This window comes from Pinus tabuliformis, chromosome 8, assembly GCF_031772625.1.
Source record: "Pinus tabuliformis cultivar Carrire ecotype Pingquan chromosome 8, CPIR1, whole genome shotgun sequence".
In the NCBI taxonomy this organism is placed as follows: Eukaryota; Viridiplantae; Streptophyta; class Pinopsida; order Pinales; family Pinaceae; genus Pinus; species Pinus tabuliformis.
The window spans coordinates 1442473360-1442484864 of record NC_142294.1 but is presented as its reverse complement, the minus strand read 5'-3'; the positions used below and the strand labels follow the sequence as shown (position 1 = coordinate 1442484864).

Genomic DNA, 11505 nt, shown 5'->3' with positions numbered 1-11505 from the left:
ATTACATAGTAAATTTATTCAATTTACTAGAATGTTTTAATTTTATATACAAAAATTAAAACCTGAATGTTTAGGAAATATTATGATTTTTTAGAATATTTTCCTCAAAAGAAACTCATACAATACTTGTTTTAATATTTAGTATTATTTTTAATTATAATTATAATAGATATATATATATATTTTGTATAGTATATCAGATGTCTAAGAATGTGTTATATGATGGGAGGGTGTGGATGTAACCACCCCTTACATAGATAGACTAACATGTCATTATGTTGGCACTATATGCTAAAATGTGGTATCTTTAGCGTATGGGAATTTATGGCATTAGGTGGGTTTTCTTTTTTTTTAGACGAAGATCGGGTGCTATATATTAGACTGAAAAAAGAAGGCAGATTGCCATACATAAGATGCTTCAAGAGCGTTTTGAATCCAAGGAATCACAAAAAAATTTCTTTCCTTGATTCGGACTTTAACTTGACTGTCCCTACTGCTACTTATACTACTGTAGATTTTTATAAACTGTCGACCCCAAAATTTGCATCTGCAACACATGACTAGTCAATCTCAATGTGGCTCATCTTTCTTGCAGTTGATCCTTCTGGATCTTGGTCAGTTGCTACCGGCTTTGCGCTGGAGGAAGAAGTCGCCTCTTTCTTTTCTAGCATGTACTTGAGGATAGAAATCCTTTCCTCTGCATGACTGCATCTATTGTGTAACTCGCTATACTGTTCATGAAGTGTGTGCACCCTGTGTAAAAAAAGATTCACCTCAGCTCTATATTTTTCGTGGAGGATTTTAACCTGGTCTTCAAGCCTGGTTTCCCAGCTGCGCACTTGGTCCTCCAACGCTCTCTGCTGAGCGCGAACTTCTTCAAAATCGGCTTGCAGATCCCTATAATGAAAACATTGCTCAGGACGCTCCATTGTGCCCTTTGAGTGGTTGCTGGCACTATGTCTTTGCTTATCTCCGTGCCTCTGAAGATTTATCTTGCTAACAGCTCTGCTCTCAAGATTGCTAATAGCGCTGGGGGCTTTAAACTCGGATTGACAGAAGCTATCACAGTTAACTTCAACTGGATTTTCGCTCTGTATCCTACGAGAATACGTTTCAACTGTGGGATGTTGAGACTGCATACCGAGAATATATAGAAAATTTCCCTGATTACAGTGAGGGGAAGGGGTTCTATGCATCCCAATATTCCTCTGCCCTTTCCGACACAAATCTTGATCAAGATCTATTATTTGATAGCGAGGACGGTTTCCTTCTTTGTGAATCCTGTTTCCCATGCTCTGAGCTGATTGCCTGATCGAATTTCTGATGCAGTTCCGTTCAACCTTATCTGTTCTGCCCTCTGCTCTGCTGATTTGATTGCAATGGCAGATTTTATTGGTTACTGTGCCCCAAGTGCTGACTATGTGCATGGTCCTCATGGCAGTGGATGGGTGGACGAGATATCATTGCAGCTGAGCTGGCCTTTGGGGCGTTCACAGGCCTTGCTGGCATATTTGTCCGCATCTTTGTTGAGACCCCGTAGGATATGGTAGTATCGGGCCTCCTCCAACATACCGTGCAATATCTGATTCCTGCTGTTGATTTGTTGTAGAAGAGTATTTGGCGAGCTCTGCATTTTCACCATGAGCCGAATTATAATTGTAGAGTCGCCGAAGACAATCACCTTTTTGATGCCCAACTTGATCAGTTGGGTGAGGCCTTGGAACAAGGCCAGTCCCTCAGCCCTGTTGTTGGAAAGTTCACCCAGCCCCCATTCATAATGCAAGATAGATTCTCCATTGGCGTTGCAGATGAGGCCTCCTGCTCCTGCTAGGCCAGGATTGGATTTTGAGGCACCATCGAAAAATAGGTAGAAACTGTTGCAATTGCTCAACCAGAGAGCAAATTCTTCTTCCTTGAGCCTCAGTTTCCAAACGTTTGTTGGCTCCTTTGCTTGCAGATTTCCTTTCCTTGGTTCCTGAGCGTTGATAGTGCTACCATATCCATAATTTATCAAGTTTCGTTCTTCTACACTGTAGTTGATGTCCTCGATTTTGCCTTGGGCGCGGGCTGTAACAGCTTCCACCGCTAAGCTCTTAGCTTTGTGACACATGAATCTGATGTTGTATCCTTTGTCTTGAAAAACCTTCTTGTTTCTGGCTAACCAGATACTCCAGAGAAGAGTTAAAGGTATTGTATTCCATATCCGCTGTGTTAACTTGCTCTTCTTGCTTTCCCATGGGCAAAGTTTCTTCCAGTTGTAGACTGTTTCTACTATGGACGCTTTTGGATCCCATGTGACTGCCCCTACTGAGGCCATATCTTCCCAACATTTCACTGCTACTTGACATTCTATGAACAGGTGTTGCATCGTTTCTTCAGCTTGGCAACAATTTGGGCATCTGGAAGGGCCCAGAATGCCCCTTTTTTGAAGGTTTTCAGCTGTAAGGATCTTACCTTTCATGAGGAGCCAGAAAAAGAATTTAACTTTAGGAGGAGCTTCCGCCCTCCAAACCAATCTCCAGTGACTCCAGATGGCCTGAGGAAAGGCACTTTCACATAGTTGGTAATATCTAGCTTTAGCTGTGTAGAGGGTTCCCGTAGGATCCCATCGGTAGCTGTCTTTTTTCCCTCTTTGAATCGGAGCTTTACTGTGCAGATGGTTCTTTAGTGCGAGGACACTTGTTTCTAGGTCCCTGGGGTAATCCGGAAGAGTCCATCCAGTCCAAGCTTGGGATGGAGTTCCCCATTGCGCAATTTGAGCAAGACTCCAGATTCCTCTACTATTCAGCCAATTTATGGCTGGGGTTGCATCAATGTTGGATCCAATAGGGCGCTGGCCTAGGATTCTGTCATTGGAGATGCTTATGCTGTTCCCCCCTCCTGGGATTTTTGAGGTATGTTCAACCATAAAGGGAATGATTTTCTTGCACAATTTCCAGATGCTGGAGCTGTCTCTGTTGGGGATGTTGTTCTCTAACAGCTGGAGTCTATTGTTGTTCAAATACTTGGCTTCTAGAACTGATTTCCACCAAGCTGTGTCACCTGAAATTAGTCTCCAAACAATTTTAGCCCCGAGAGCGAGGTTCAGTAATTTTGGAGACCTTATTCCAAGTCCTCCTTTCTCCTGGGGTTGGATAACATTCTTCCAATTAACCAAGTTGAACTTTTTCTTCTCCGTTTTTCCTCCTTGCCAGAGGAAGTGTCTGAGGGCTTTTTCCATTTTATGATGGAAGGCCATTGGAGCTTGAATCAAAGAAAAGTGGTAAATGGGTAAAGAGATCAAACCTGATTTTAGGAGAACGAGGCGTCCTGCTGGATTCAGCCACATAGATCCCCATTGCTGAATTTTCCTTTTGATTTTATCCAGGATTTCATTCCAAGAGTCAGCCTTCAGAGGTCCTATACTCACCGGCATCCCTAGATAGGTGAAGTGGCTCCAATCTAGCTTGTAAGAAACCCCTAACGTGTTAGCAATGCTGTGAATGGTGTGATTTGCTGCATTCCATCCGTAGATGCAGCTTTTAACTTGATTGACTTTCCCTCCAGAATAATCCATGAATTGATCTAGGATCTTTTTGAAACGCCTTGCAATGGTATTCGAGGCTCCTCCCATCAAGAGGGTGTCGTCTGCAAATTGGGAGTGGTTGATATTCTTTGTACCCTGCTCGAATTGGATGCCTGTAATTAGGCCTATTCTTCGATTGTGATCCAAGGCTTTGCTAAGGGATTCAGCCATAAGAATAAATAAATAGGGGGACAAGGGGCAGCCTTGTCTGAGGCCTCGGGAGGATTGAAAGGCTGCACAAGGTCTTCCATTCACCAAGGGGGAGATCCAGGGTTTTGAGATACATGCTTTGATCATGTTAATGAAGGAGGTATTGAATCCCATTTTGTGTAAAACTGCAAACAGATAGGAGTGCCTTACCCTGTCAAAGGCATTGGCAAGGTCAAGCTTTAGGACAAAGCCTTTTTCCTTTCGACTAATACTAGAGTGAATGGCCTCTTGAATGAGGAGAATGGAGTCCGAGATGTGTCTATTGGCCAGGAAACCTCCCTGATTTTCTGAGATTAGAGAGGAGAGATGAGGCTTGAGTCTTGTGGACAAAATTTTTGTGATTATTTTGTAAGCAGAATTGCATAAGGATATGGGCCGAAATCTAGAGAAGGTAGAGGGCCTGTTCTCTTTTGGGATTAGAGCTAAATATGTTGAGTTGGTATAACCCCCCAATTTGCCTTTCCTAAGGACCCAGCGTATCATCTTTAGAAGGTCCTTTTTAATCAGATGCCAGTATTCTCTGAAAAAACTAATTGGAAACCCGTCCGGACCTGGAGCTTTGTCCGGATGGAGACTCCAAATAGCTTTGCGGATTTCTTCCTCTTCAACTTCTTGGGTGAGCTTGCTGTTCATTTCATGAGTTACTTCTCTAGTCATGTATTGAAGAAGGCATGAGTAGTCTTCCTCACTTTTGTCCTCCGTTAGAAGATTTTTGAAGTGGGTGGTTGCAGCTGCTTTTATGGTGTCCTGGGTCTCATAGCTGTTCCCTTCGCTGTCTTGAATTGTGCTCACTGTATTCCTTGCTTTTCTGACTGTAGCTTGCTTGTGGAAGTATGAAGTATTTTTGTCTCCTTCACGCAGCCATATCTGTCTTGATTTTAACCTCCATTTGATCTCCTCATCTCTTACTGTTTGCCGCAGCTGGGTATACAATTTTATCTCTGCTTCTTTTGCTTGCTGGGAGAGTCCTACCTCTTCAATGGTTTGTTGTAAAACCTCGAGATCTTTTTTGATGACTTTTTTTGTCATCTCGGGTTCCTGATAGTTTGCTTTTGCCCATGATTTAAGGGCCTGCCTCGTTTGCTTCAGCTTTGTTTCCCAAATGAATGATGGGGAGCCTTCAACATGCTGGAGCCAGGCTTGCCTCACCACTTCTCGAGCAGCAGAGATTCGGTTCCAGAGAGAGGAATATTTAAAGGGAATGGGTCCGAGCTGGCTATGGCTATGCAGGGTAAGCGTGATTGGGTAGTGGTCCGAGGCTGAGATATTGAGGATGTCAGACTGACCGTTGGAGAAGGAGGATAGGAATGCGATGTTAATGAGGAAACGGTCAAGCCTTTCCATAATGTTGCCAGCTCCTAAACGCCTGTTGCTCCAGGTGTACCTTCGATTCTTGGGCTTTATATCTACCAAATCTTTCTCCTGCATTATTTGCTCAAGCCGGTTTCTAAAAGGGTCTGAGCTGAAATTTCCTCCTCTTTTCTCATTGGAATGCATGACCAAGTTTAGATCCCCTGCTAAGATGAGGTTGTTGTCATGGTCTTCTTCTAAGTTTGCCTCAAGGGTATTCCAGCTTACTTCTTTTTCTCTGTAGTGATTCGGTGAGTAGACATTGTATATTTTAACCTCTTTTCCATTTCCCCTGCTTTCCAGTTTTACACTTATCCAGTTCTGTTGAATTTTGGTGGAGTTGCAGCTCCACTTACTGTTGTCCCACATTGTTAGGATGCCTCCCGAGGCTCCTCTTGCTTCGCTGGCGCAGCCACAGTATTGCTTTTGCTGGTTGATGAGTCTGCTGATTTCTGTTTGATCAAGCTTTGTCTCTTGGATAAGGATAATCTCAGGCTTTTCACTTTGTATTAGCTCCTTAAGGGCCTCTTTTTTGGAGGGGTGCCCTAGTCCCCTGCTGTTCCAGGACAGCATTTTCATCATGATTTACCGTTGTTGTGGAGAGGTGCTCGCCTCTCTTTGCCTTTGTTGTTATTCTCCTTGTCCGAGATTCCAAGGATGTAGGATTCTATAGGCGTTTGAGATCCCATTGCTATATCTTTCTGTGCGCTTTCTTCTCTGTGTTGTTTAGCCGACTTCCTACCTGGCCCATGCTTTTTTGGGATGTCGCTGGACGCGCCATGGTCCTTAGATGAGCTTCTGGTGATCCTTGTTGAAATGGTTTCGGGGGAGGGCTGGGAGGAACGAGAGGGGGAGGAATGGATTGGCTGATCAGATGAGGGAGGATCCTGATCGGGCTCATCTTCAGAGAGGGCTGCAAAAGGATTGGATGAAGGAGGGATGGAGGGATCAGTGGGTCGAGAGGGGGAGGGGGGATCATTTGAAGGGGGCTGCTGAGAGGATGAGGGGGGATGCTGGTGGGATGAGTGGGGATGAGAGGGATGAAGGTGGGAAGGTCCCGGGGCTTCAGAGTCTGCTTGCTTCAAGGATGAAGACGTTTTTTTCCTTTTGATCGTTTCCCATTGCAGCTCCTGCTCTGATGATTCGACATTTATAAGTTTAGGGCATCTATTAGCAAAATGTCCATATTCGTGACATACCTTGCATTTAAAGGGTATCTGTTCGTAATCCAGCTGTTGAATATGGCACCGTTCGTCCACTTTCAGCTTGATTGCTTTCGGTAGTCCGCGTCCCAGATCTACTTCAACACAGATTCGCGCACATGCTTGCATGTTATCCTTGGGTTCACTGCAGTCAATATATTTTCCAACTGCGTTTCCTATTGCCTTGACCGAATCGTCGCCCCAACAGTGGAGAGGAAGATGGGGAAGCCTGACCCAGACAGGGACAGCACTCGGAATGTCTAGTTCTGGATCGAAGTCCGGGGTCCATTTGTTGAGGTAGAGGCCCCTGGAATCCATGAAGTAAGGCCCGTTTCTGAAGATTAGGTCCTTATCCTCCTTGGTTTCGAAATGAAAGGTGAAGAAACCTCTGCCACAGAACCTGATAGATATTTTTCCTTGAATCTTGTCTGCCCAGTTTCGCTCAACCCATCTTTGCACAGTTTTGGGTGAGGGCCATAGTCCTGTAAACTGACCGATTAATCCTTTCTCCGCCAGTGAGATGGCTGCCATGCGAGGAATGGTGGGAGGCAAAAGAACTTCCTGAAGCACATCTAGTTTCTTTACGAACTTGGTTGCTGTGGGCCTTGGTCGTTGTTGAGGCAGCGATTTAACCAGATTTGAAAACGCATGTTGCAGATCTGGATCCCCACCAGGAGGATCCGGGGGTTCCATTGGGATGATCGAATGTGAGCGGCAGCAGCGATCTCAGGCCGCGGGCAAGCTCAAACGCGCGCGCGCGCAGAGCAGCAGCAGCGAAACTCCACCCCTCAGCAGCGCAGAAAAAATTAACAAATTTTGCATTAGGTGGGTTTTCAATGTTGAAGAGATGGGTCATATTCTTGAAAATATCCATGCAGGGACCAAATTAATCATACTTGAAATCGTACTCCTTGCCATCATGGTGTTTGATCCCTCATGTAAAATGGAATGTAATCCCATTATCCTCAATAATAGTTTTGCTTCAAACGTAGTCACTCTAGCACAGACTGTCCATTCTTTTTATTTATTCTCATCATTAATGCATGTGATTCTTACTGCAAATTAGGCTTTGTTTGTAAGTTTCCATCCTTTGCCATTGTTTTTTCACTATGTTCTTTGTTTCTAGTTTATTTTCAATTTTCCTTACTTTCCCTATGTGCCCTCTACTCTCTTCATATCATTTAGGTGCATGCTTATTAGTAGTAGAATGTATCTACTTGCAATTTTCCATTCTCTTCTTTGGCTTATACATCATCAAACCTTCCTTTGGTTTATCTTCAACCTCCTTTGCTTCTCCTCTGCACCTTTTTTTTTCTGTTCAACTATCCCCTAGAGTTCTCTAATACTAAAACATCTTTGTGGAATGGAAGACATTATTCGATAATGTGGTTTTTATCAGTGAGGTGATAATGTTTGTGGCTTCTTGAAGGGTTTCTCATCCCACATCAGGGTGAAGACCTCCGAGTTCATTTACAAAGAGAAAATTTCTCAAAACATTTGGGAGAAACTGAGTGACGTGGAGTCATATTTGATGTACGAATGAAATTTCCTATCAGACCCTAAGGTTGTTGATGTCATGTCTACATGCATTCTGAAAACGGGGCATACTCATCGTCGACATAACCAATACATATACACTATCGATATTTATTGGCATATTAAGGCACTACTTAGTCAGGTCTCGCTAGATAGGAATGATGCCAAAGATGAAATTCTCCTAGTTATAAATGATATAGTGCCACAATTGAAAGAAATGAATTACATATTAATCAATATTGAAGAGGTTGTAGCTCTAGGTCCTTGACTAAGTGACCCCAACCTTGAAACACCGACACCAATTAAGGTTAAGAATGCCTCCAATTCTACCTAGTTTTTGTACCAATTATCTTAGGTTACTAATTTTTATATTTAATTACAAGCTTGATAAGGGTGATAGGATTAATGTAGATAAATCTAATAGGATGTTTTCTTGTGAGTGATCTAGTTTTCTATGTAATAGGTCACTAACAATTAATAACATATATAACATTTTGTTACCAATAAAATAAGTTAACTTGCCAACAAAATATTAACAAATCAAGATTAATTAACATATTTTTAACCTCTTTTTTTAATTAAATTCAAATTTTTATTAAATCAAAGAAGATTTAACCCAATATTTAACTTAGTATGGGTTCCTAGTGAAATATGTAAGGAATAATATGATTGGCGATCTTTTCATTTCACTTGTGAACCAAAATCTTGTTAAATTATGAAACTAAAGCCAAATTACACTTTGGACATCTAATTTTATGGAGATAATCATTGCATTTAATTTCTCTTTTAGAGAGGACCAAATTTGACTTTTGAAGCACTCAATTCAGATAATAAAAAGTGGATTTTTGAGGTCAAGCCTCCAAATACAAAATTGTCAGGGTCAACCTCGGGTCAAATGACACATCTCATGGACAAAATGACACCCCTCAAGTTGCGTATATATAAAATTGACCTCTTGTCTCATTTGGACATCACACAATCTTCTTCTCTCTTCAATTGTTTGGTTCATAACATGTTAAAGGTAGCTCTATTCCTCTTCACATGTGTGAGGGTTTGGAGGCATCTTTGACTTCTCTCTTTGGCATATTTGACTTTTGATGATTGGGCATTTGGTTTGGCTTGATTTTCTTGGTTTCTCGACCTGATTAAGGAGGCTAAATCAAGTGAGGAAGGAAGGAAAAAATTCTAAAGCAGCTAGACCACCTTTGACCAACATTGACTTTTCTGCACTTGAATTTTAACCATCATTGACCAAGTGTTAAAAAGTGACTTTTGAATTTAATTTTATTGAAGAAGGTATGTCCAATCAGGCCACACTTTTAGGCTCTTATATCAAGTTAATTTTAGGAGTTTGACTGTTGTTGACTGGTGGGCTCCAGTATTGTAGCAATAATGCTACAACTCCTGGGGCTTCCTATCTATAATTTTATCAACCCGGTAGTTCCTACAAACTTGGAAGCGACGGTGCTGTATGCACAATTACTAGCTCTTGTCGCAGCTGTCACTTGGTCAGCTGGCACAAGTCTGCTAGGGCTCAAGCCAACTTCTATATGCTCTCAGAAGAAGCTTTCTAAATGATGGACGAAGGCTATCTCAAAGGAAATTAATCTACTTTGCAAAAATGAACTGAAAGCCAACCAAAACATGGAAACCCTAGTAAACCCTAATCTGACTAGCTTAATCTCTATGATGCAATGGTGGGAGTGCAAATGTCTAAGAATGATGCCATTACCTCTAGTGATATGAAATGCATGAAATCAAACTCCTTCCATTGAAAAGAACATTGTTTTTGTATTTTTGCTTAAGTGGTTGGAGTGATTATGATTTTGTTTCTTATTAGGGTTTGGCTATGCAGAGGTGGTGCGAAGGGAGAGAAAGCTTGGGAAAGGTCAAGAGGGCTAGGAGAGGTTCCAGGGGATCCCTAACATCATTCCACAGGAGTCCACAACGTTCAGATGCTCAGCAACCGAGTTTACAGGCTTCTACAGGATGTCTGCAGGGGATCCTACAGGAAGCTTGGGATTTCTACAGGAAGTCTGCTAACTTCTACAGGATGTGTTATGGTTGGAGTTTTGGGTGATGGAGTAGTGGAGGAGTGGTATAGGTGGATGGGTAAGGTGAAGGTGGAGTTTGTGGTGGCTCAGGGATAGAGATATGAGATGAGGAAAGAGTGGGTACAGTTGGTTGGTGAATAGAAGGGTGGAAGCAAGGAAAAGTTGAAAAGATGGAGCTACGTGAGAAGTAGATGAGTTGGAAGGCTAATGAGCTGAACAAAGGTTGAGAAAGTGGCTTTAGGTGTGGTTGAGAAGAAGAAGAACATGATAAAGTGATGCTAAGCAGTGTAAAAGAAACAAATCCTCTATATCTTGCACAAAACCGAGAATTCCATCAACCTATTCTAACTGTGTTATTAAACCAATGAACAGCAATGTAAAGTGTGGAGAAAAATCGTGCATGGTGTTGGAATGAAGCAGTAGTGCTCAAGAGCGGAGTGCATGTATGGATCTACAATTGAAATGACTGTGTGGCAGCTTGCATGAAAGCATAAGACTGCGTTTTTTGGTGGTTGGTACAGCCCACACCCCCAATCTCTAAACAGAGATGGCAACGAGTGCACTATCAACATTTTTTGAATCTCCAATGAATTACAATCCTCCTATTCTAATCTAAACAACTAAAAGCACTTGAACTGTAAACTAATCCTACTCAATCACATAAAAGAAATCAAATCAGCAGACTGTAAATTCTAAATGCATGTCAAAACAGAGGAAATAAAGTGCTGCAAGGAAACAAGTAACAATACAAGGAAGAGGAGGTCTATTGCTCTCAGGTTGGGCCCTAACCTGAGAGCTATAGCTCCCTTAAAAACTCAGAATTGGATCCAAAGCTGCCTGCCTTTATTAAATAATCAAGAGTCTAACATCATGCCAAAACTGGCTTACAAAGAGCAAAAACCGAGCTGTAGCTCGTGCTTAGAAAGTGCAACAGTAGTTCAAAAGTTCAAAAAGCCCCTATCAAAGGCTACGGCCTTCATATTTATACATAATGAAGATCAAGCTGGCTTCCTCCATTCGTGGAGCTTGGCTGTCCAACTGAAAGTTAAACTGCTGATCCTGTAGAATCCATTGGCTGCCTTTAAGCTCGGTGGGGAGAGCTGTTGGAGCTCGGAGTTAAGGTGAAAATCACGAGGAAGGTCATCAAGACTGTGGACAACCTCCCTATGAACCCGCAATGTCACCTTTGTTGTCTCCTTGTCTCCATTTGCATGGTCTTTTGCTCTCTTTAATGCCAAAAACCTGAAATCATCATGTATTAGCCACATAGATATAATGCCTGCCCTTCTTCCTACAAATAACACGAATATACTAAGAAATGAATGCATAAGTGCTAAAAGATGAAGGGTTGAGCAAGGTGAGTAGGCCAAATGAGCCCAAATTGTTACCAAAAATTGGGGCTCATCATCACCCCCCAGCTAAAGCATTTGCTCATCCTTGAGCAACTTTGCTCTGGCTCCTTGTCCTTGGTCGAGAACTAGGCTCCAGAATACTCTCCTTCTTTCCTACTTTCGGTGGCTCTATCTCACCGTCCCTTGGTGGTGATGAGGGTCCTTCTCCTTCCCTCCTTTCTGTTTCCTGTAGCCGA

The 11505-nt window shown here is 42.4% G+C and overlaps 1 protein-coding gene across 1 annotated transcript; it reads right to left on the bottom strand.

Moving 5' to 3' along the window:
- Window positions 1-1432: 1432 nt before the first annotated feature.
- LOC149241124 (uncharacterized) lies at window positions 1433-7020 on the bottom strand. The gene is made up of 3 exons (XM_089370443.1): window positions 6728-7020; window positions 5715-6556; window positions 1433-5577 (listed from the first exon to the last, which is right to left on the bottom strand). Exons 1-3 carry the CDS (start codon window positions 7018-7020, stop codon window positions 1433-1435), a joined length of 5280 nt encoding a protein of 1759 aa, XP_089226569.1.
- Window positions 7021-11505: the final 4485 nt, after the last annotated feature.